We start from the raw sequence: 26,738 nt of genomic DNA on the forward strand, positions 1-26,738 counted from the left end.
GGAGGTGGGTTGTATCAATTAAGTAAAGGAAAATGAAGAGAGTAAAGAGAAAGAGAAAACAAGGTAAGTAAAAAGTTTTCTTCTTACTACAATTTCCGCCACAAACTTCTGGAGCAAAAACATTGCTTCCCAACTTCCCTTCCAGCCTTGTCCTTCCAGGAAACATTCTACAGACTTCAGACAGTCAGGCTCCACTGTGGAGGCAATGTAGACAGGCTGCAGGGAACAGGCTGGGAGCTGAAGATTCCCAGGAATCCACAGCCCTTGAGGCTTCACCGCAGCCTCTGCACTCAGACTCACATAGCAGAGGGTCCGTTTCTACATCAATAGGTGAAGGTGGAGAAAAACCCGTTTCACAAAATGGATCATGGAAAAACAAAAGTGAGTTTTCCGAGAAAGGCAGCACCACGAATCTGAATTAGCCAGACATGTGGAGTAGTAACCAGTGTGGAGAAGAGCCAAAAGGGGAAAAAAAAGAAAAACCAAGTTGGCAATTTTTTAAGATGGAACCACAAGTCTTTCTTCTTCAAAAAGAAAGAAAGTCATTGAGCTCTTTAAGTCAAAACTGAAAGGGACCAGATGCTGCAAACAGTGATTTTAGCCGTGACACCCTTGCACCAATCACAGTCAAGTGCACTGGAAATAGTTTATCACTTTTAATAATCACATTATCAAAGACTACAATTCATACCTATTTTTTTTTAAAACAGTAGACTCGATGCACAGTTTTTGCTACATTATCTACATTCTCACTCTTACAACTTAACTGACTGCTTGCCTACGACAGGGAAGGTGAATGCCCCAGAATGAGAATGCCCCATGGATTCACAGCAAGAAAAGTTTAGAAGGGCCATTAGACAATTTGGACAAAACAGCTGTTGGGCTGTTGGATTTAAAACAGATCAATTGGAGAAAAACAAGTCACTACATTAAACTATTTTCTACTTACCTCCATCATCCTCTTCAAGAAGGCATATTTTAAAAGGAGACAAGTTGTTATATTAAAAATTGCTGCTCTGGCATTTTGCAAGCTACATCAAATGATGAAGAAAAAACTAGGTTACAAACTTCCTGACATCAATTCCGACTATCATCTCCTACCAAACTAAAATTCAGATGATCACTAATTAACTTTCCATCTAGTGTTCCTCCAGTATACAATAAAATCAGTAACATAAAATGTTTCAGTTAAAATTGAGAGAAGTAGACACACTAGGGAAGAAAAAAATGAAAACATCATCCTAATCAATGATGTAAAACACAAGATATGAACAACTGTTAAAATAACTCATTGAAATTGACCGATTCTACTATATCTACACCTAGTTATTTCCTAACCAGTAAGTAATTTTTAACATAAACAAATAAAATAGTGTATTTAATGGGATCATTATTTTAGTTATATGCTTTTCCTTTTAAAACTAAATTTGCTTTTATGTGCTTGTTTTTTTCATGTGTTATTATGTCAGCACCCCCTCGTCTCTGAAGGTCTACCTTGGCCCTTGATCAACTGTTCTCTGCACCACAGGAAACTCAGAGCCCTACACAGAACACATGTCCTACATTGCATCTCTTGTATGTGGTTCATTTCAGGGAGTATAGTCCACCAAGTAAACACTAAGCAGTGTTTCAAAAGCATCAGACAGTGAAAGGGGGACATGCAGCATTAGGTGTGGGCCCCCATTAAGTGCCTCAGTGCAAAGAAGAAACAGGTAAATGCATCGCTCCAGGACTGGGAGAAAAACAGAGGTTATAAGCACTAGGCCCCTCTGCATACCTTTGGGCAGGAGCCTAGAATAAAGTCCCTGACAGTGTGGGTCATTGTTGGCTTTAAAGGGAGCTCATGAGTTAGATAATGATAAACAACCAAATTCCATAAAAACATTGTTACAAAAATAGGATTCTTAATTCAATACAATAAATACAAATTGCTTTCCTAGCTTCAGGCTCCATATAAAGCTGACATTAATCTCATGTTACCTTCAAAATACTTCAAAAATAACACAAAATATTTTAGGATGACACAAGAGACAAAGAGAAAAAAAACCAAAAGGAAATATTTTTTAGAAAAATATTACATCTGAACACTGAACAGTTTTTTTAATTACTTAAAATTTAGATTTAGTAAAACATGTTTCTCTATTTTGCCTCTGTCAGTTATCTCTGAAGGCAAAGAAAAAAACGAAGAAAAGTTCAAAGAAAGCAGTAAGGGAAGAGACAGGGGAAAGAGGTATGGTGGCCACCACCTTTGAAGCCAATAGGCAGAAAGTTCCTTTCCGAGCTCTCAGCCCATGCGGAGTGTGCAGCTTCCCCCGGGTTGGTGGCCACAGCAGGACCCCGAAGCAGTGGTTCTCGGACTTTATATACACTGTGGTAACTGGACAACCCAGGGTCCCATTCCCCAGAACTCAGCAGCCTTGAAGATGGGGCATAAGAATTTTCAATTTAACAAGCTTCCCAGTGATTTAGCTTGAGTTATATGCAGATTATAATCTAAGAAATACTTGAAGGGAAACCCAGACTCAATACCCAGTAGGTACTGCACAGTTATTCGATGTTACTTTCAGAATATTCACTCTTCCCGGGGCCCTACCTGTGTCAGCATCCTTGGGCCTGTGTTCTTCATCAGGAGGTTTAGACGGTGGCCAAGCAGCTGGGACTCTCCTGGGAAACTGCCCTTCTATATAATCCAGTGAGTGTGTAGGTTGACTAACTGCAGCCCAGGTGTAAAGTTGATCTTGCTATATTTCAAAAAAAATAATAATAATAAGGTATTTTAATTCAATTATGAAAAAAATGGATTCTTCTTGATTGATATTTGCAACATCATTTCTATCATAAACATACGTGTGGTGTGCATATATATACATGCAAACATCCATAAAACATTAAACAGCATTTTATACAAGTCAGTGTAGATTCATCACATAAATATTCCTTCTCACGGTCTTTTCATTTTCATAACCATACCTGTTGCAAATTCTATTCTACGGTAAGATTTAAGTCTCTGTCTTTGGGGGTAGGAGGCCATGTGGGCCTACATGTAATTACAAGGTCAGAAAACCCACTCAATCACAGAGCCCCCTGATGAGGCATCTTCAATGCACTGGAATACGATGTCCCTTTGAAATCTGTTTAAACACTTGTGGCAAGGTCAGAGAACAGGCAGTGCTGGGCATGAAGGACCATAACAGCTTCCTCACCTTCAAGAGTAGGAAGCCCAGGAAACTGATTATCATGGTTCCAGGTTGGGGACTGTTTGGGAGACAAACTATGAAAAAAAAAAGGTAAATGAACCTGCCAAGAAAAAAAGAACTGGGCAGGGATCTGGCAAAGAAAGCTCTTCCCAGCTGCAGACCAACAGAATCCAGACAGAATGAGAAGCAGGCTCATAACTACACCTCGTGCCAGGAAGCCAAGTGGGAACCTCACAAAAGACGCCACACCAAGGCCCATGAACACCTTGCGAAACTGCCCGCTAGGATTTCAGGGTCACAGCTGCTTCAGGACGCAGGCTCGCAATGTACACAAGCCCTGGGTTCTCTTCGTGACGTCTTCCTTCCTTACAGATATATTTCCCTAAACCTTTTGATCAACATAAAAAGTAAAGCCGAGAGAATAACAAAAAACATGCTGTAACCACCATGCTGAAATTGTGAACTTGAGTGAATGGATGGAGAGGCACTGATATTTCTGTAATTTGTTTAACAAGTTAATTTAAGAACTTCATAACATATTCTTCAGTGTCAACAGTAAAATACAATGTATAGATCATTTAGTTTAAACTTCACCTTTAGGGACAGTCACTGGCCCTAACTGAGAACTCAGATTCCTGGGTCAGTGGTATTGAATTGGAAGGGTCCCGATGCAGACCTGGCCAGCATTTCAGCCAGTCACATCTTTCAAGTATTCATACCTTGACTGACACCAGAGACTTTGCTATTTGGCCTACTGAATATTAAAAGTAGCTTTTCCAGCACTGTTGACAATAGCCAAATCATGGAAACAACCTAAATGTCCATCAACGGATGAATGGATAAAGAAGATGTGGTACATATATACAATGGAATATTACTCAGCCATAAAAAGCAACGAAATAATGCCATTTGCAGCAACAAGGACAGACCTAGAGATTATCATACTAAGTGAAGAAAGTGAGAAAGATAAAGACAAATATCATATATCACTTATATGTGGAATCTAAATCTAAATGAACTTATCTATGAAACAGAAACAGACTTACAGACAAAGAGAACACACTTGTGGTTGCCAAGGGGGAGGGGAGTGGGTGAGGGATGGATTGGGAGTTTGGGGTTGGTAGATGCAAACTATTACATTTAGAATGGATAAACAACAAGGTCCTACTGTATAGCACAGGGAACTATACTGAATATCCTGTGATAAACTATAATGGAAACTAATATAAAAAAATGTCTATATGTGTATAACTGACTCACATTGCTGTACAGCAGAGATGGGCACAACACTGTAAATCAACAATACTTTAGTTAAAAAAAAAGTAGCTTTTCATTGGCAAAATGAGTGGTTTAATTAGCATGATATTAGAAATGAGCTCTCATTGGTAAAATAAAGGAATTCAATGAATATGGACCAGCAGAAACATCAGACATCATTCTTACAAGAACAAGGTAAGACATGGGCAAGGGGCGAGGTCAAGGCTCGATGCCCTGACGGTGCTGCATCCAGCGCTGGTCTAGGAAGCAACTCCCAGGCTGTCGGCAACCACTCAGCACAGAATCCTGCCGTCCTCCTGTCCATATCACCTGAACCTTCCATGTAAGGAGCAGTCAAGCACTCGCTGCCAGGGGAGCGAGAGGTATGTTTCCTAAAAGGGGAACTCTGACTTAGCGTCACCATCCTAATAGTAAACCCACTCAGCCTTGGACTTCATCTGCTCCATATAAAAGAGGCAGCACCAGCAGCTAGGGGGACAAATGTTTGCACTCAGGATTTCATCGCTCACTGAAAAACGAAGCTTACTACAAGCACTCTGCAAATGCCAGAACAGCCCGGCCAGTCCTTCAGTCTTTCAGCCCCACCCCAGGACTGGAATACATTACAGCTCTGTGATGACAAAACCTCTCCTTCATCGTGTGGCTCCACGAGGAGAGAAGAAGCAAACACAAAGCTCTTGCATAGCTCTTTAACATCTACAGAATCAGATGTCAACTCTCTGACCTGTCGTTTAAGTTTTTCTATATTCCTCCCATTCATCCTCCCAGATTCATCTCCCCGCATTTCCTAAATCAAGCTCCACTCCACTAGAAGGTCCCACTTAGCCTCCCCACCCATGGAATCTAACCGATGATTAAGTCTAGCTGGGGTATGCCCTCCCCACTCCCAAGTCACAGCTCCGACAGGACGCCGGCCACCCCTTATGTTGACAGCTACCAGCACGTGATCCAGATCAGTGACCGAACACGGTCTTGAATGTAGCTCGTCACCCCTCAACTGCCTGAACTCCTTCAGCACATGAGATGTGTACACAAGTTCTGTAAATCTCCCCAAGCACTTGAGAATATTAAGACGACTCCACAAAAGCCACTTAATGTCTACTGAATTAACGAATTTGTCAGATAAAAGGAGAAAACAAAAGAGATGGTTTGCCAACATGAGCAGCAGCTGGAGCTAGGGATCTCATTTTCTTCATTTGCTTATTAACAAGGTACCAGAAGGGTATTTTGTGTGCATCAAATGGAAAACAAAGGTATCAAGTGATCCATTATATCTAAACCTATTCACAACTATACCATATAAAAAAACATATGGAGCAGATAAAACTCCTAGGATATAATCAGTGCTGTACCCCAGACAAATCTCATAACTTTATGAGGCCTCAGTGTTCTCACCAGTAATTCAGGAAAACTGCCTGCTCTTGTCTTTTTCACAGGACTGGAGTGAGACGGGTGCAAACACTATGTGGAAAGAGCTATGAAAACCACATGGTGTGATTCAAGTATAAGCACCACGACTACTACTTGTTTTGATTTTTTTAATCTATGTTTCATTAGAATAATCACACATTTCCTGTATTTTAAAAAGTCCTTTTAGAGGAATTAAATATTGTCATCAAATGTACACAACACCATGTGGTTGTTGAACCAGCACGAAATCTTTGCTATATTTTGAGAATCTAGGTGAGCAAAGTGTAGTCGGCAAAGTTCCCTTGGCATTTGTGCTGATTGTCACTAAGTTTTGAATTCAATTAACAACCGCCCTGTGGCATTTCCTCAACCATCCACCCATGTCTTTTTCTCTGTTGTATTTCTGTTTAACCTTTCAGACATGTATGTGTTATTTTCCCAAGTAGAATATGCAAGCTTCCTGCCACCAGTCACCAACCACATCCTATATCCCTTGTTTTCCGCCGGTTTTATTCTGTATACATAACAGACACACAATGAGTATTAAGGAATTGGAAGAGTCAAGATCAATAAAAGTGTCTTTTAACAAATTACACCATAGTTTTATATGAGTTAAAACAGGAACACTTTTCCCTGACACTACTCCACCGCCCTAAATTCTTAAAGTCTGTTTTTATTTTTGTTGAACTGGATCATTTATTCCTATTAAAGAAAACAAATACATGCTTTCAACCTTAGGCAGATCAGAATATGTAAAATCACAACCTGAAAGTGGCATAAACAGGCCACAACCTAGTGATCCCAAAAAAGAAAACAGTTTCTTTCAGCAGATATTTCCCCATCTTTTAACTGGCCTATAAATAATGACCCCCCAAATAATTCAGAGCTGCAATTCACAAAGAGTTTATTTTAGAGGGCCCACTAGAAAATTGTAGCAACTGAAGTGAGGCATTCGAAGAGTGCTTTGTTGAAACTGCTGTAGTCAAGATGAGGATTTGGTTGTCACCTTATGATAACATTTAGTAACGTTTCTGTTAACCGTGCCTTCGCTCTGTGCATGGGGGAGGATCTAGATTACTCCCTGAGAGGTGTGGCCGCCCTTCCTATGACACTCCTAGGACATGTCAGTGCGTGGCCATGGGCTGCCCTGCATGTGGGAACAATCCTAGTCTGGGCTCTTCACCTCCTCAGGTCTCAGCACTGCCTCAGCTCCACTGTCTGTCTTTCAAGGCCAAAAGGTGTCTATTTGAGTGGTAAATACAGTCCGTGTATCCCAGACATCCCAGCAAGTGCATTCTCCTAACAAACATCGAAAGTTTGACTGAGGGCAACAAAAGTAGAAAATTGCCACGAAGTACGGCACACGACCATTTCTTTACATGCACGCTATTCATCCCTGGAGTACAGAGAAAAATCTGTGTCAGGCCAGCAGACGGCTCTCAGCCTGCACCTGGTCACACTAGCCTCAAGAACTGCTCCAGCCAGCTGAGCCTGGGCGTGACCACTAAGAACAATACAGCAGGCCCTCAGAGAGTACACGGAGGGTGTGTCCATCCCCTTCCATAGCACTCTCAGGAGAAGGGTTCTGAGGATCAAAGGTCTCATCTTGGAACTTTACAGCTTCATTTGAGGAATTAAATACCTGGATGGTACTGAGTTTATTTGTGCTTTGTTAATGCCATGGACGCGATGTGTTTTTTGTTCTGGCTATTGGAAAATCTGAAATAGGTATATGGCCCACATGCCACGTGTTTTCCAGTTCCAGAATGTATGCTTCTGATTAGCCTCATTCCGACCTCCATTTACGTTCCCCCCTGCAGCTTAGTTTTGTCTTTTTTTTTTTTCTTTTGTGCACTCATGGCTGACTTTTACTATTTTACCATATCTTACTTTTCTTACTAATCATTGTAAATACTATTTGGAATAAGGTGGTGATGAACACATTATTAATGTTAGGGGATTAATGGAAAATCCGTTTATCTACTTTAACTCATTTGAACATTTTATGACTGGAAGGATAAAACAGTAGATGCACTGAGAGTAGACTGAACTGTACTCACAGTATTTTGGTTTGCATTGATCATTTAATCGTTAAAAAACAACAGCAAACTATACAGATTCGTTTTGAAAAAGGGGAGATAAAAAACAATAAATAATCAATACTATACACAACAGCATCCACTGGGTGTAATATTTTCTAATCCTTCTTTTAATATATTCTACAGCTGTAATCATACTGCACATGATTTCATACTAACATAGTGTAGACTTTTTAAACTATTGCATCATTTTCAAACTGATAATTTACATTTTTGCCACAATCATGACACAGTTAATATTATACTGTAGCCATTTAATCAGCTCTTGACAGAACACGTGAATGTGACTTCCCAAAGCACCCCTGGTTCATAATTAAATAAGAAATTACAACCCTGGAAGAGGACACTGACCCTTGAACAATGTGGGTTTGAATTGAGAGGGTGCACTTACATGGGGTTATAAATACTGCCATGCTCCATGGTCTGTGTCTGATTGAATCTTCAGATAGACAGAAACCACAGATATGGGGCCAGGAAGATCCCACATGCCACAGAGCAGCTGGGCCCATGAGCCATGGCCGCTGAGCCTGCGCATCTGGAGCCTGTCCTCCGCAACGGGAGAGGCCACAACAGTGAGAGGCCCACGTACCGCAAAAAAAAAAAAAAAAAAGAAGACCTAAATAGACATTTCTCCAAAGAAGACATACAGATGGCCAATGGGCACATGAAAAGATGCTCCACATCACTAATCATTAGAGAAATGCAAATCAAAACTACAATGAGGTACCACCTCACACCAGTCAGAACGGCCATCATCAGAAAGTCTGCAAATAACAAATGCTGGAGAAGGTGTGGAGAAAAGGGAAACCTCCTGCACTCTTGATGGGAATGTAAGTTGTGCAGCCACTTTGGAGAACAGTATGGAGGTTCCTTAAAAAACTACAAACAGAATTATCATATGATCCTGCAATCCCACTGCTGAACATATATCCGGAGAAAACTCTAATTCAAAAAGATACATGCACTCCTATGTTCAGAGCAGCACTATTTACAACAGCCAAGAAATGGAAGCAACCTAAGTGTCCATCAACAGATGAATGGATAAAGATGATGTGGTAATATATACAATGGAATATTATTCAGCCATAAAAAGGAATGAAATAATGCTGTTTGCAGCAACATCAATGAACCTACAGATGATCATACTAAGTGAAGTAAGTCAGAAAGAGAAAGACAAATATCATATGATGTCACTTTTATATGGAATCTAAAAAATGATAAAAATGAACTTATTTACAAAACAGAAACGACTCACAGACATAGAAGGCCGACTCACAGTTACTACGCAGTGGGAGGGATAAATTAAATTTTGGGGGTAAACAGATACACACTACTGTAATACACAGTACTATATATATAGATAACCAACAAGAACATACTGTATAGCACAGGGAATCAAATTCAATATTCTGTAATAACCTGTAACGTAAAAGAATCTTAAGAAGAATATACACATGTGTGTATATAAAACACTTTGCTGTATACTAGAAATTAACACAACACTGTAAATCAACTATACTTCAATTAAAAATTCATTAATTTTTAAGAAATTAAAATATTGATCCCTTTGGAACCAGCAATTCTACTTATATAAGTTTTCCCTAAGGGTAAAATAAATCAGTAATGTGTAAAAAATATTTATATACTACTATATATTTATTTCAGTGTTATTTATGTTTAAAAAAGAGAGAGACATCTACGCGTGGAACAACTCCTACGGAGCACCTACTGAACGCTGGCAGAAGACCTCAGACCTCCCAAAAGGCAAGGAACCCCCCACGTACCTGGTTAGGTCAAAAGAAAAAAATAAACAGAGACAAAAGGATAGGGACGGGTCCTGCACCAGCGGGAGGGAGCTGTGAAGGAGGAAAAGTGTCCACACACTAGGAAGCCCCTTCGCGGGCGGAGACTGCGGGTGGCGGAGTGGGGGAGTTTCGGAGCCGCGGAGAAGAGCACAGCAACAGGGGTGCGGAGGGCAAAGCGGGGAGATTCCAGCGCAGAGGATCGAGGCCGACCGGCACTCACCAGCAGAGAGGCTTGTCTGTTTGCCCGACGGGGCAGGCGAGCTGCGGCTCGGGCTTCGGTCGGATCCCAGGGAGAGGACTGAGGTTGGCGGCGTGAACACAGCCTGCAGGGCGTTCCTGCACCGCAGCTAGCCGGGAGGGAGTCCAGGGAAAAGTCTGGACCTGCCGAAGAGGCAAGAGACTTTTTCTTCCCTCTTTGTTTCCTGGTGCACGAGGAGAGGGGAATAAGAACGCTGCTTAAGAGAGCTCCAGAGACGGGCGCGAGCCGCGGCTAAAAGTGCGGAGCCCAGAGACAGACATGAGACGCTAAGGCCGCTGCTGCCGCCACCAAGAAGTCTGTGTGCGAACACAGGTCACTATCCACACCCCCTTCCGGGGAGCCTGTGCAGCCCGCCACTGCCAGGGTCCCGGGATCCAGGGACAACTCCCCCGGGAGAATGCACGGCACGCCTCAGGCTAGCAACGTCACGCCGGCCTCTGCCGCCGCAGGCCCGACCCGCACTCCGAGACCCTCCCTACCCCCCACCCCCCCGGCCTGAGTGAGCCAGAGCCTCCGAATCAGCGGCTCCTTTAACCCCGTCCTGTCTGAGCAAAGAACAGACGCCCTCCGGCAACCTACACGCACAGGCGGGGCCAAATCCAAAGCTGAGCCCCTGGGAGCTGTGAGAACAAAGAAGAGAAAGGGAAATCTCTCCCAGCAGCCTCAGAAGCAGCGGATTAAAGCTCCACAATCAACTTGATGTACCCTGCATCTGTGGAATACATGAATAGACAACGAATCATCCCAAATTAATGAGCGGTGTGGATGAAAGGCTCTTGGTGCTGCAGCCAGGAGTTAGTGCTGTGCCTCTGAGGTGGGAGAGCCAACTTCAGGACACTGGTCCACAAGAGGCCTCCCAGCTGCACATAATATCAAACGGCGAAAATCTCCCAGAGATCTCCATCTCAACGCCAGCACCCAGCTTCACTCAACGACCAGCAAGCTACAGTGCTGGACATCCTATGCCAAACAACTAGCAAGACAGGAACACAACCCTACCCATTAGCAGAGAGGCTGCCCAAAATCATAATAAGTCTACAGACACCCCAAAACACACCACCAGACGTGGACCCGCCCACAAGAAAGACAAGATCCAGCCTTATCCACCAGAACACAGGCACTAGTACCCTCCACCAGGAAGCCTACACAACCCACTAAACCAACCGTAGCCACTGGGGACAGACACAAAAAACAACAGGAACTATGAACCTTCAGCCTGCAAAAAGGAGACCCCAAACACAGTAAGATAAGCAAAATGAAAAGACAGAAAAACACACAGCAGATGAAGGAGCAAGATAAAAACCCACCAGACCTAACAAATGAAGAGGAAATAGGCAGGCTACCTGAAAAAGAATTCAGAATAATGATAGTAAAGATGATCCAAAATCTTGGAAATAGAATAGACAAAATGCAAGAAACAGTTAACAAGGACCTAGAAGAACTAAAGATGAAACAAACAATGATGAACAACACAATAAATGAAATGAAAAATACTCTAGATGGGATCAATAGCAGAATAACTGAGGCAGAAGAATGGATAAGTGACCTGGAAGATAAAATAGTGGAAATAACTACTGCAGAGCAGAATAAAGAAAAACGAATGAAAAGAACTGAGGACAGTCTCAGAGACCTCTGGGACAACATTAAATGCACCAACATTCGAATTATAGGGGTTCCAGAAGAAGAAGAGAAAAAGAAAGGGACTGAGAAAATATTTGAAGAGATTATAGTTGAAAACTTCCCTAATATGGGAAAGGAAATAGTCAACCAAGTCCAGGAAGCACAGAGAGTCCCATACAGGATAAATCCAAGGAGAAATACGCCAAGACACATATTAATCAAACTGTCAAAAATTAAATACAAAGAAAGCATATTAAAAGCAGCAAGGGAAAAACAACAAATAACACACAAGGGAATCCCCATAAGGTTAACAGCTGATCTTTCAGCAGAAACTCTGCAAGCCAGAAGGGAGTGGCAGGACATATTGAAAGTGATGAAGGAGAAAAACCTGCAACCAAGATTACTCTACCCAGCAAGGATCTCATTCCGATTTCATGGAGAAATTAAAACCTTTACAGACAAGCAAAAGCTGAGAGAGTTCAGCACCACCAAACCAGCTCTACAACAACTGCTAAAGGAACTTCTCTAGGCAAGAAACACAAAAGAAGGAAAAGACCTACAATAACGAACCCAAAACAATTAAGAAAATGGGAATGGGAACATACATATCGATAATTACCTTAAATGTAAATGCTCCCACCAAAAGACACAGATTGGCTGAATGGATACAAAAACAAGACGCATATATTTGCTGTCTACAAGAGACTCACTTCAGACCTAGAGACACATACAGACTGAAAGTAAGGGGATGGAAAAAGGTATTTCATGCAAATGGAAACCAAAAGAAAGCTAGAGTAGCAGTTCTCATATCAGACAAAATAGACTTTAAAATAAAGACTATTAGAAGAGACAGAGAAGAACACAACATAATGATCAAGGGATCGATCCCAGAAGAAGATATAACAATTGTAAATATTTATGCACCCAACATAGGAGCACCTCAATACATAAGGCAAATACTAACAGCCATAAAAGGGGAAATCAACAGTAACACATTCATAGTAGGGGATTTTAACACCCCACTTTCACCAATGGACAGATCATCCAAAATGAAAATAAATAAGGAAAGCACAAGCTTCAAATGATACATTAAACAAGATGGACTTAATTGATATTTATAAGACATTCCATCCAAAAACAACAGAATGCACATTTTTCTCAAGTGCTCATGGAACATTCCCCAGGATAGATCATATCTTGGGTCACAAATCAAGCCTTGGTAAATTTAAGAAAATTGAAATTGTACCAAGTATCTTTTCCGACCACAACGCTATGAGACTAGATATCAATTACAGGAAAAGATCTGTAAAAAATACAAACACATGGAGGCTAAACAATACACTACTTAATAACGAAGTGATCACTGAAGAAATCAAAGAGGAAATCAAAAAATACCTAGAAACAAATGACAATGGAGACACGACGACTCAAAATCTATGGGATGCAGCAAAAGCAGTTCTAAGAGGGAAGTTTATAGCAATACAATCCTACCTTAAGAAACAGGAAACATCTCGAATAAACAACCTAACCTTGCACCTAAAGCAATTAGAGAAAGAAGAACAAAAAAACCCCCAAAGTTAGCAGAAGGAAAGAAATCATAAAAATCAGATCAGAAAGAAATGAAAAAGAAATGAAGGAAACGATAGCAAAGATCAATAAAACTAAAAGCTGGTTCTTTGAAAGGATAAACAAAATTGATAAACCATTAGCCAGACTCATCAAGAAAAAAAGGGAGAAGACTGAAATCAATAGAATTAGAAATGAAAAAGGAGAAACAACAACTGACACTGCAGAAATAAAAGAGATCATGAGAGATTACTACAAGCAACTCTATGCCAATAAAATGGACAACCTGGAAGAAATGGACAAATTCTTAGAAAGGCACAACCTGCCAAGACTGAATCAGGAAGAAATAGAAAATATGAACAGACCAATCACAAGCACTGAAATTGAAACTGTGATTAAAAATATTCCAACAAGCAAAAGCCCAGGACCAGATGGCTTCACAGGCGAATTCTATCAAACATTTACAGAAGAGATATCACCTATCCTTCTCAAACTCTTCCAAAATATAGCAGAGGGAGGAACACTCCCCAACTCATTCTATGAGGCCACCATCACCTTGATACGAAAACCAGACAAGGATGTCACTAAGAAAGAAAACTACAGGCCAATATTACTGATGAACTTAGATGCAAAAATCCTCAACAAAATACTAGCAAACAGAATCCAACAGCACATTAAACGGATAATACACCATGATCAAGTGGGGTTTATTCCAGGAACGCAAGGATTCTTCAATATACACAAATCAATCAACGTGATACACCATATTCACAAATTGAAGGAGAAAAACCATATGATCATCTCAATAGATGCAGAGAAAGCTTTTGACAAAATTCAATACCCAATTATGATAAAAACCCTGAAGAAAGTAGGCATAGAGGGAACTTTCCTCAACATAATAAAGGCCATATATGACAAACCACAGCCAACATCGTCCTCAATGGTGAAAAACTGAAAGCATTTCCACTAAGATCAGGAAGAAGACAAGGTTGCCCACTCTCACCACTCTTATTCAACATAGTTTTGGAAGTTTTAGCCACAGCAATCAGAGAATAAAAGGAAATAAAAGGAATCCAAATCGGAAAAGAAGAAGTAAAGCTGTCACTATTTGCAGATGACATGATACTATACATAGAGAATCCTAAAGATGCTACCAGAAAACTACTAGAGCTAATCAATGAATTTTGTAAAGTAGCAGTGTACAAAATTAATGCACAGAAATCTCTGGCATTCCTATACACTAATGTTGAAAAATCTGAAAGTGAAATCAAAAAAACACTCCCATTTACCATTGCAACAAAAAGAATAAAATATCTAGGAATAAACCTACCTAAGTAGACAAAAGACCTGTACGCAGAAAATTATAAGACACTGATGAAAGAAATTAAAGATGATACAGATAGATGGAGAGATATACCATGTTCTTGGATTGGAAGAATCAACATTGTGAAAATGACTCTACTACCCAAAGCAATCTACAGATTCAATGCAATCCCTATCAAACTACCACTGGCATTTTTCACAGAACTAGAACAAAAAATTTCACAATTTGTATGGAAACACAGAAGACCCCGAATAGCTAAAGCAATCTTGAGAATGAAAAACGGAGCTGGAGGAATCAGGCTTCCTGACTTCAGACTATACTACAAAGCTACAGTAATCAAGACAGTATGGTACTGGCACAAAAACAGAAATATAGATCAATGGAACAGGATAGAAAGCCCAGAGATAAATCCACGCACATATGGTCACCTTATCTTTGATAAAAGAGGCAGGAATGTACAGTGGAGAAAGGACAGCCTCTTCAATAAGTGGTGCTGGGAAAACTGGACAGCTACATGTAAAAGTATGAGATTAGATCACTCCCTAACACCATACACAAAAATAAGCTCAAAATGGATTAAAGACCTAAATGTAAGGCCAGAAACTATCAAACTCTTAGAGGAAAACATAGGCAGGACACTCTATGACATAAATCACAGCAAGGTCCTTTTTGACCCACGTCCTAGAGAAATGGAAATAAAAACAAAAATAAACAAATGGGACCTAATGAAACTTCAAAGCTTTTGTGCAGCAAAGGAAACCATAAACAAGACCAAAAGACAACCCTCAGAATGGGAGAAAATATTTGCAAATGAAGCAACTGACAAAGGATTAATCTCCAAAATTTATAAGCAGTTCATGCAGCTTAATAACAAAAAAACAAACAATTCAATCCAAAAATGGGCAGAAGACCTAAATAGACATTTCTCCAAAGAAGATATACAGACTGCCAACAAACACATGAAAGAATGCTCAACATCACTAATCATTAGAGAAATGCAAATCAAAACTACAATGAGATATCATCTCACACCAGTCAGAATGGCCATCATCAAAAAATCTAGAAACAATAAATGCTGGAGAGGGTGTGGAGAAAAGGGAACCCTCTTACACTGTTGGTGGGAATGTAAATTGATACAGCCACTGTGGAGAACAGTATGGAGGTCCCTTAAAAAACTACAAATAGAACTACCATATGACCCAGCAATCCCACTACTGGGCATATACCCTGAGAAAACCATAATTCAAAAAGAGTCATGTACCACAATGTTCATTGCAGCTCTATTTACAATAGCCCAGAGATGGAAACAACCTAAGTGTCCATCATCGGATGAATGGATAAAGAAGATGTGGCACATATATACAATGGAATATTACTCAGCCATAAAAAGAAACGAAATTGAGCTATTTGTAATGAGGTGGATAGACCTAGAGTCTGTCATACAGAGTGAAGTAAGTCAGAAAGAGAGAGACACATACCGTATGCTAACACATATATATGGAATTTAAGAAAAAGAAAAATGTCATGAAAAACCTAGGGATGAAACAGGAATAAAGACACAGACTTACTAGAGAATGGACTTGAGCATATGGTGAGGAGGAAGGGTAAACTGTGACAAAGCGAGAGAGAGGCATGGACATATATACACTACCAAACGTAAGGTAGATAGCTAGTGGGAAGCAGCCGCATAGCACAGGGAGATCAGCTCGGTGCTTTGTGACCGCCTGGAGGGGTGCAATAGGTAGGGTGGGAGGGAGGGAGACGCAAGCGGGAAGAGATATGGGAACATATGTATATATATAACTGATTCATTTTGTTGTGAAGCTGAAACTAACATACCATTGTAAAGCAATTATACTCCAATAAAGATGTTTAAAAAAAATGAATCAGAGGAGATATGGGGATAGATATATATGTATAGCTGATTCACTTTGTTATAAAGCAGAAACTAACACATCATTGTAAAGCAATTATACTCCAATAAAGATGTTTAAAAAAATGAATCAAAGACTTAAACATTAAGACCTGAAACCATAAAACTCCTAGAAGAAAACATAGGGAGGAAGCTCCTCAATATTGGTCTTGGCAATGATTCTATAGATATGACACCAAAAGCACAAACAGGGCTTCCCTGGTGGTGCAGTGGTTGAGAGCCCGCCTGCCGATGCAGGGGACACGGGTTCGTGCCCCGGTCCAGGAGGATCCCACATGCCGCAGAGCGGCTGGGCCCGTGAGCCATGGCCGCTGAGCCTGCGCATCCAGAGCCTGTGCTCCGCAACGGGAGAGGCCACAACAGTGAGAGGCCCGCGTACAGCAAAAAAAAAAAAAGTACAAACAAAAGATGAAAAAAATTCAACCAGTGGGACTACAGATACAATCAACAAAATGAAAAGGCAACATACAGAATGGGAGAAAATTTTGCAAATCATCTATCAGATAAGGGGTTAATATCCAAAATTTATAAAGAACTCATACAACTTAATAAAAAAAAAATCCAATTTTTTAAATGGGCACAAGAGCTAAATACACGTTTTCCCAAAGAAGACATCCAAATGGCCAAAGGTACATGAGAAGGTGTTCAACATCCCTAATCATAAGGGAAATGCAACTCAAAACCACAATGAGATAACAGCTCACACCTGTAGGAATGGTGATCATAAAGACCAACAAGAGAGAAGTGATAGTTATCATATGATATTTGTCTTTCTCTGTCTGACTAACTTCACTCAGTATGACAATCTCTAGGCCCATCCATGTTGCTGCAAATGGCATTATTTCATTCTTTTTTATGGCTCAGTAATATTCAATTGTATATATGTACCACATCTCCTTTATCCATTCCTCTGTTGATGGACACATTTACAAAACAGAAATAGAGTCACAGATGTAAAAAACAAACTTATGGTTACCAGGGGGAAAGGGGGGGAGGGATACATAGGGAGACTGGGATTGACATACACAAACTACTATATATAAAAATAGATAACTAATACGGACCTACTGTATAGAACAGGGAACCCTAGTCAATACTCTGTAATAACCTATATGGGAAAAATCTAAAAGAGTAGATATATATATGTATAACTGATTCACTTCACTGTACAGCAGATACTAACACAACACTGTAAATCAACTATACTCCAATAAAATTTTTTTAATTAAAAACTTTAAAAAACATTAAAGAAGAGATAAGTGTTGGAGACTCTGTGGAGAAAAGGGAACCCTCCTGCACTGCTGGTGGCAATGTAAATTGGTGCAGCCACTATGGAGAACAGTATGGAGATTCCTCAAAAAAAAAAAAAATTAGAAATAGAGCTACCATATGATCCAGCAATTCCACTTTTGGATATTTATTAGAAGAAAGTGAAAACACTGATTCAAAAAGATATATGTACTCCCATATTCACTGCAGCATTTTTTATCACAGTCAAGACATGGAAACAACCTAAATGTCCATCAACAGATGAATGGATAAAGAAGATGTGATCTATTTATACAATGGAATATTCAGCCATTTAAAAAAAAAGAATAAAATCTTGCCATTTAAGAAAACACTGATGGACCATTATGCTAAGGAAATAAGTCAGACAGAGAAGGACAAATACCATATTATCTCACTTATATGTGGAATTTTTTAAAAAAAAACAAGCTCATAGATACAGAGAACAGATGGGTAGGTACCAGAGGTGGGGGTTGAAGGGTGGGAAAAATGGGTGAAGGTGGTCAAAAGGTACAAACTTCCAGTTATAAAATAAGTGACTGTAGTTAACAGATCTTAAAAGTTCTCACCACAAGAAAAAAGAAATCTGTAACTATGTATGCTGACAGACTTATTGTGGTGATCATTTCACAATATATACAAATATCAAAGCATTATGTTGTACACCTGAAACTAATATAATGTATTATATGTCAATTAAAACTTAATTTTAAAAAACCTTCAGGGCTTCCCTGGTGGCGCAGTGGTTGAGAGTCCACCTGCTGATGCAGGGGACGCGGGTTCATGCCCCGGTCCGGGAAGATTCCACATGCCGCGGAGCGGCTGGGCCCGTGAGCCATGGCCGCTGAGCCTGCGCATCCAGAGCCTGTGCTCCGCAACGGGAGAGGCCACAACAGTGAGAGGTCCGCGTACCGCAAACCTTCAGAGAAAATAAAAATGATATAGGTATATATAAACAAATTTATCATGTTTGTGGATTTGAAATCTGTTATTTCACTTTTCTCCAAACTGACAGTTAAATTTAATGAAATTTTAATCAACATCTGAAGTGTGCAAGTGCGTTTTATTGGGATATGATAAACTGATTCTAAAATGTATATTCAAAAGGATCTAAAATGGCCAAGATAATATTTAAAAAATCAAAGTGGAAAGAGCTACTATTCCAGATAGCAAGACATTACAATGCAACAATAATTAAGCACTCTGACATTTGTACAAGGACACACAAATATACAGTGGAATAGAGAGCTACATAGCAGACTCTCACCCTCACAGACAGATAATAAAATATGAACTCTACCTCACAAACATACTTTCCAGGATGATTACAGATCTAAGTAGAAAAGACAAAACAACAAAGCTTCTGAAGATAACAGAAGAGGATATCTTGCTGCTTGCAGAGTAGGCAGACTTTTAAACAGAACACCCAACACACAAGCTATAGAGAAAAAGATGGATAATTGAGACTACATTAAAAGTAATCATCAGAAGACACCGTGAAGAAAGCAAAAGCTTAATTTACCAAGGGTCTGAATCCATAACTAAGAGACACTACAGCCACTAAGAAAAATACAATCAACCCATAGAAAAATGAGCAAGACACCTCAAAGGAGACATAAGAAAAAGTTATCAACCACATTAATAATCAGAGAAAAATAAACTAAAACCGCAGTGACATAACGTTACACCTCCATCAGAATGGTTAAAGTCATACAAAAAATAAAAGAGTGACAGTACCAAAGTTGCCAAGAATGTAGAACAATGGGAATTCTCATATACTGCTGATGGAACTGTAAATTGATAGAACCACTTATGAAAACCATTTTGCCATATCTCATAAAGCTGGATACATGCATACCTACTCCTAGGTATATACCCAACAGAAATGTACAAGAATGTTCATAACAGCATTATTTGAAATCACTGCAACAATAAAACGGGTACGTTCATAAACAGCAGAGCAGCTAGGTAAAAGATGAAGTCTTCACCAGTGGGGAACCACACAAAAATGAAAACAAATGACAACTTCACTTAATGTGAGCAAAAGCAGCAGACACAGAAGAATGCGTACTGTAGGATATTTATATCAAAGTTGCAGAAGCAGGTAAAACTAAACCACAGTGTTTCAGGACTGAAACTAGGGTAGTAAAATCATTAGGAAAAGTTGGTTGTGGTTCCCATACAAGCCAACATTAGTTACCTGTGACAGCAAGGAATGGGCGTGAGAGGAGTTTTCTGTGATGCTGTCAGTGTTTTATCTACTTATTTATTTTGCATTTCAGTAACTTTATTAAATGCTAGATCCCTTAGTACGAAAACATAATGATAGTTGGTTAGGTTACCTACACTGATGTATTCAAAATATTGAAATATATCAGCCTTTTGAGAAAGTGAAAAGTTTATCCATAAAACATCATTTACAAAAGTGTAAGATACACTGTGGTTCTTCGGTTTACTTTCCAGGGCATATCTACCCATAACTTTATGTCAAAATTGGGTACAGCCATCCTGGATAGACCCAGGCTACACGCTGAACAAAGTAACCCCTAACGCTGTAGATCTCCTTAGATTCACTGACTTACCAGAAAATTCCGACCTCAGGAACCTCATAGTTATAAAGATGCCCACTTACTTTTAATACTTTCTTTTGGCACAGTGGGGACAATATAATTTTGTATACTGTCTTCCTTTTAAGCAAAACTATAAATTAGAAGCAATGACAGTTTGGTTTTTCTTTAATATTTATTTATTTGGCTACGCCACACGGGATCTTCATTGCCACGCGTGGGATCTTCATTGCAGCATGCGGGATCTTTAGCTGCAGCATGCGGGATTTTTAGCTGCAGCATGTGGGATCCAGTTCCCCAACCAGAGGACGAACCAGGGCCCCCTGCACTGGGAGCACAGAGTATTAGCCACTGGACCACCAGGGAAGTCCCAATGACAGTTTTATAAAAACAGTCCTTAGTAAAAACTTCTGGAGTGTTAAATCAGCAAGTTTTTGGAGTGATGCTAACAGTAATTTGAGTTATTAATACAATAAAAGTTAATTTCATCAGTGGGACTAGATTAAGGCAGTAGATCTTGTATAAAAATTTTTTATCATGGATATAAACATCACCTGTTTTCTAGAAAAAATATTAAAGATAACTTAATATGCCAAAATGACTAGGTCTGTAGTTGTGCTTTATATAAAATGCCCTCAAATTGAAATGTAATGCCCCTGTATCAGTAAAGTCCACATCTCTGGATTGTCTACTACTTGCACTACAGTGTCAAGAAACCATTTTCACTGCCTACAATATTGACCCTTGTAATGCCTTAAAAGTGCCTTTGCAAAATGTTGGTTTTGATGTAAACCTCATAATTTAAAATTTGAAGTTACCATTTTTTTAACGTTTTTATGGGAGTATAATTGCTTTACAATGGTGTGTTAGTTTCTGCTTTATAACAAAGTGAATCAGTTATACACATACATATGTTCCCACATCTCTTCCCTCTTGCGTCTCCCTCCCTCCCACCCTCCCTATCCCACCCCTACAGGCGGTCACAAAGCACCAAGCTGATCTCCCTGTGCTACGCAGCTGCTTCCCACTAGCTATCTACCTTACATTTGGTAGTGTATATATGTCCATATATACACTACCACTCTCTCATTTTGTCCCAGGTTACACTTCCCCTTCCCTGTGACCTCAAGTCCATTCTCTAGTAGGTCTGTGTCTTTATTCCCGTCTTGCCTCTAGGTTCTTCATAACGATATTTTTTTAGATTCCATATATATGTGTTAGCATACGGTATTTGTTTTTCTCTTTCTGACTTACTTCACTCTGTATGACAGACTCTAGGTCCATCCACCTCACTACAAATAGCTCAATTTTGTTCCTTTTTATGGCTGAGTAATATTCCATTGTATATATGTGCCACATTTTATTTATCTATTCATCTGTCGATAGACACTTAGGTTGCTTCCATGTCCTGGCTATTGTAAATAGAGCTGCAATGAACATTGCGGTACATGACTCTTTTTGAATTCTGGGTAATTCAGGGTATATGCCCAGTAGTGGGATACCACCTAAATACAATATATTGATCCAATGTAGAATGTTTTATTTCTTGACCTTGGTAGTAATTACATAGGTGATCAATCTGTGTTAAATCTTGAGCCATACATCTGTACTTTTCCATATGTAAACTGTATTTCCCATTATAAAGGCTAAAAAAAAATGTTGAATCACTTTGGCACATATGTTTAAACAGACCAAATATATGTGGGTCTCTTTCTAGATACCCTGTTCTGTTCCACTGATCTCTGTCTGCATGTCTGTCCTTATGTCTGTACCACACTGTCTTAATAAACGTAGCTTTACCATCAGTCTTGTAATCACGTAGTGTTTGTAAGTCAACCCGCTTTGTTGGTCTTGTCCAGTTCTAGTTCCTCTGCACTTCAATACATATTTTAGAATCAGCTGTTAATGTCTACAAAATGCCTGCTGGGATTTTTACTGGGATTGTGTTGAATTCCTGCATTTTAATGGTGTGGTGGCAGGGCCCCCATCTACTTAGCTCTTTACATATCTTATATATATTCCATTAAATTTATCTCTACAGGGCTTCCCTGGTGGTGCAGTGATTGAGAGTCTGCCTGCCGATGCAGGGGACATGGGTTCGTGCCCGGTCCGGGAGGATCCCACGTGCCGCGGAGCGGCTAGGCCCGTGAGCCATGGCCACTGAGCCTGCACGTCGGGAACCTGTGCTCCCCAACGTGAGAAGCCACAACAGTGAGAGGCCCGCGTACCGCCAAAAAAAAAAAAATTATCTCTACATATTTCATGTTTCTCATGCTATTTTTAAAAGTACTGTTTTCGCCTCATTATTTTCTAACTGTTTGTTGCTAGTATATGGAAATACAATTGATGTTCATAAGCTCACCTTAGCCTCATGAACCATTTAAATTCACATATTAGTGCTAAAGGCTATTTAATACAGTCATTGGAATTTTCTACATAAACAATCATGTCACCTGCACAGAAAGTTTTACTTCTCTCTAGTTTCTTTTTAAATAGTTCTTTTTTTTTTAACATCTTTATTGGAGTATATTTGCTTTACAACTGTGTGTTAGTTTCTGCTTTATAACAAAGTGAATCAGCTTTACATATACATATATCCCCATATCCCCTCCCTCTTGCATCTCCCTCTCACCCTCCCAATTCTACCCCTCTAGGTGGTCACAAAGCACCTAGCTGATCTCCCTGTGCTATGTGGCTGCTTCCCACTATTTATTTTACATTTGGTAGTGTATATATGTCCATGCCACTCTCTTTGTCCCAGCTTACCCTTCCCCGTCCCCGTGTCCTCAAGTCCATTCTCTACGTCTGCGTCTTTATTCCTGTCCTGCCCCTAGTTCTTCAGAACCTTTTCTTTTTTTTTTAGATTCCATATATATGTGTTAGCATAGGGTATTTGTTTTTCTCTTTCTGACTTACTTCACTCTGTATGACAGACTTTAGGTCCATCCACCTCACTACATATAACTCAGTTTCATTTCTTTTTATGGCTAAATGTAAGGCCAGACACTATCAAACTGTTAGAGGAAAACATAGGCAGAACACTCTATGACATAAATCACAGCAAGATCCTTTTTGACCCACCTCCTAGAGAAATGGAAATAAAAACAAAAATAAACAAATGGGAACTAATGAAACTTAAAAGCTTTTGCACAGCAAAGGAAACCATAAACAAGATGAAAAGGCAACGCTCAGAATGGGAGAAAATATTTGCAAACGCAGCAACTGACAAAGGATTAATCTCCAAAATTTACAAGCAGCTCATGCAGCTCAATATCAAAAAAACCCAAAACAACCCAATCCAAAAATGAGCAGAAGACCTAAATAGACATTTCTCCAAAGAAGACATACAGATGGCCAACAAACACATGAAAGGATGCTCAACATCACTAATCATTACAGAAATGCAAATCAAACCTACAATGAGGCATCACCTCACACGAGTCAGAATGACCATCATAAAAAAACCTACAAACAATAAATGGTGGAGAGCCATTGTGGAGAAAGGGAACCCTCCTGCAGTGTTGGTGGGAATGTAAATTGATACAGCCACTATGGAAAATAGTACGGAGGTTCCTTAAAAAACTAAAAATAGAACTACCATACGACCCAGCAATCCCACTACTGGGCATATACCCTGAGAAAACCATAATTCAAAAAGAGTCATGTACCACAATGTTCATTGCAGCTCTATTTACAATAACCAGGACATGGAAGCAACCTAAGTGTCCATTGACAGAGGAATAAAGAAGATGTGGCACATATATACAATGGAGTATTACTCAGTTTGTACCTTTTGAGTACCTTCATCCGTTTTGCCCACCACCCCAGCCCTGTCTCTATTCTTTATGCTTTGTATTTCTTCCTCTTGCCTTAGTTCAGTGGCTAGAACCTCCGGGGTAGTGCTGAATAGAAGAGCAGGTGTATAAATGTGATGTAGCACGTGAGCTACTCCTACAGTAAGTGAAGTGAGCACCCTTGCCTGTTCCCATTCTTAGGTCCAAGACATTCAGTCTTTCACTATTAATCTTGCTGTCAGCTGTGGGTTCTTCTTAGGTATGACCTATCAGTGTGAAGCTATTCCCTTCTCTTCTAGTTTGCCAAGAGTTTTTGGAGGGGGGGTTGTTTGTTTGTTTTTATAAATGGGCATTAAATTTTGTCAAAGGCTTTCTCTGCGTCTATTAAGATGATCATACACTTTTCTCCTTTATGCCTTAACTGATTTTCAAATGTTCAACCAACCCTGCATTCCTCTTTATATACTGCTGGATTAAATTTGTAAATGTTTTGTTAAGGACTCTCCTGTTTATTTTCATCAGGGACACCATCTACAGTTTCCTAGTGACTCTGTCTGGTACTGGTATCAATTTTAGTCTGATAAAGTAAGTAAAATGGTATTCACTTCTCTATTTTTTGAAAAAGGTTATGTAGGACCGGTATTATTTCTTCTTTGAAGGTTTGGGGAAATTCACCATTGAAGCCACTGCAACCCAGGGTTTTCTTTGTTTTGCTAACAAGCTTGTTGTATTGACAAAACAAAATTTTAAAGGAACAGCGAGTGCAAACTTAAAACAATGCTAAAACAGCTGTGTATGTGTATACATAAATGGATGCAAATAATTCTTATTCACTGAGATGGTTTGAAAAATTTGTAAGAGCTCAAGAGAAAATAAAAATATCCATATTGCCATGAACTTGAGCGTTTATAAATTTCCTCTCTCAGTGAGCATGTATTATTTGTAACTAGAAACAAAACCAACAAATAGCAGTCAGAGCTCTCAATAAATTAAAAGGGATCTCCTCACACTCTGTTCTGAGCCTGCAGGGATGATGTAGAGGGGCTTTCTGACTTGGCTATGAGTTTACAGCAAAGTATGTATCACCGTGAAGATTCTATTAGTTGGTTTCACTAGTCTTCCACTTCTCACACAGTCAGGTCAGAGTAACACCTGACTTTTAAGAGGGTGAGAAATACCAATTTGAACTTCACGACCAGAGAAAAAGAGATATGATGGTTCAGGTTTGTCCGATAGAGAAGACAAAGGAGTTAGAAATAAGGGCCAGGGAAAATTCATGTCGAGCCTGGAAAAATGGAGAGTATGTTCCAAATGACTAGAGGTCATTTAGAAGAGGCTAATATAATACATTTCTAATGAGGCCACAGCAACTCACAGCAACCACAGCTCAAGTGTATCGAATGGAAGATGGATGTAAAGAGAAATTTCGTAAGGTGTATTTAGAAAACCACATGAAAAGTTGAACAAACAGCCCAACTTCTCAAAATTTCTTGTTGAGTCTCTGACTTCATTGTGCCACAAGAATATTCTACCAACAGTAACATAATGCAAATAATTTACATACATTCCCAGAATTAAAGGAAACAAAACAAAGCTATCAAGTTAGGGGGCAACAGTTTTTATAATGACTTTCCTTAAACCTTTTTTGTTGGCTCCAGATAAAATAGTGTGTATAATCTTTTGTAGCACTTGAGCTAATCCCACACCAAGTAAAGACAGGGAACTGGAAATATGTAACTCCTGTTTCTGATTAATTTTACAGAGGATGTGGGTGGTCAGACTCAGTCAGTCCAAACATTTAAGAAATCAGTTGGAAAGAAAACATCACATGAGTTCTCCTTGTTGTCAGCAGTAACACGGTATGTGGCTGGGGAGTAGAGGGTATTCACATGAGGACAAGAGTTAAGACTTGAGATTCCAAAGAATGAATAACAAATACGTTACAGAACATACAAACATGGCATTATGCTCCGACCTTCAGAGATGTCACATCTAAATTTAAACACTTAAATTACAATTCTTCCACCTGTCATTTTCTCATTTTCTCAAATAGAGACCTTAAGAGAATCTGGATAAAAGAGGGGCTGCATTTGAGGTTCAGAAGAAAGTTACTTAATAATGAATCAGGCAGCTACTGGACAGGTGAGCTGCTCAGCTGTGCACTGAGAAGACGGACGAAGCAGGTAGGCGGGACCTTGGAAGATCCTTTTATTATAGTCGGAAGGTCAAACTTGGGCAAGAGGAAAGCAGATGGAGTTCTCTAATTTTTTAGAAGTATTTGACCTATATTTAGAAGTCCATTTCTATTTAATTTAATATCTGAATTGCTGTTTGACTATGAAGAAATAAATTCACTCAAACCTAAATGTCTCTTTCCTAATCATATATTAGGGAGGAAACATGTCTCACAGACCTTACTTGGGCACTAATAAGAATACATTTATGATATAACAGCAATAATGCTGTGAACATCACCCAGGGAGATCAACGGACTTACCCAAGGTCATTGCAAATCCAGAAAAAGAAAGTTTTCCTACCTCCAACTAAGCACATAAACTTTCCTGCAATACACAGAGCCTATACTCTGAGACCCTGAAAA

The 26,738-nt window shown here is 39.6% G+C and overlaps 1 protein-coding gene across 1 annotated transcript in view; it reads right to left on the reverse strand.

Moving 5' to 3' along the window:
- The window catches only part of FMN2 (formin 2), a 315,362-nt gene that overhangs the window by 226,934 nt on the left and 61,690 nt on the right, over positions 1 to 26,738 (reverse strand). Inside the window, exon 3 of the mRNA XM_049696985.1 lies at positions 2,594 to 2,741. Within this exon, the coding sequence (XP_049552942.1) occupies positions 2,594 to 2,741 (148 nt within the window). The remainder of the gene's footprint in view (positions 1 to 2,593; positions 2,742 to 26,738) is intronic.

The sequence above is a fragment of the Orcinus orca genome, chromosome 14 (genome assembly GCF_937001465.1).
Source record: "Orcinus orca chromosome 14, mOrcOrc1.1, whole genome shotgun sequence".
In the NCBI taxonomy this organism is placed as follows: Eukaryota; Metazoa; Chordata; class Mammalia; order Artiodactyla; family Delphinidae; genus Orcinus; species Orcinus orca.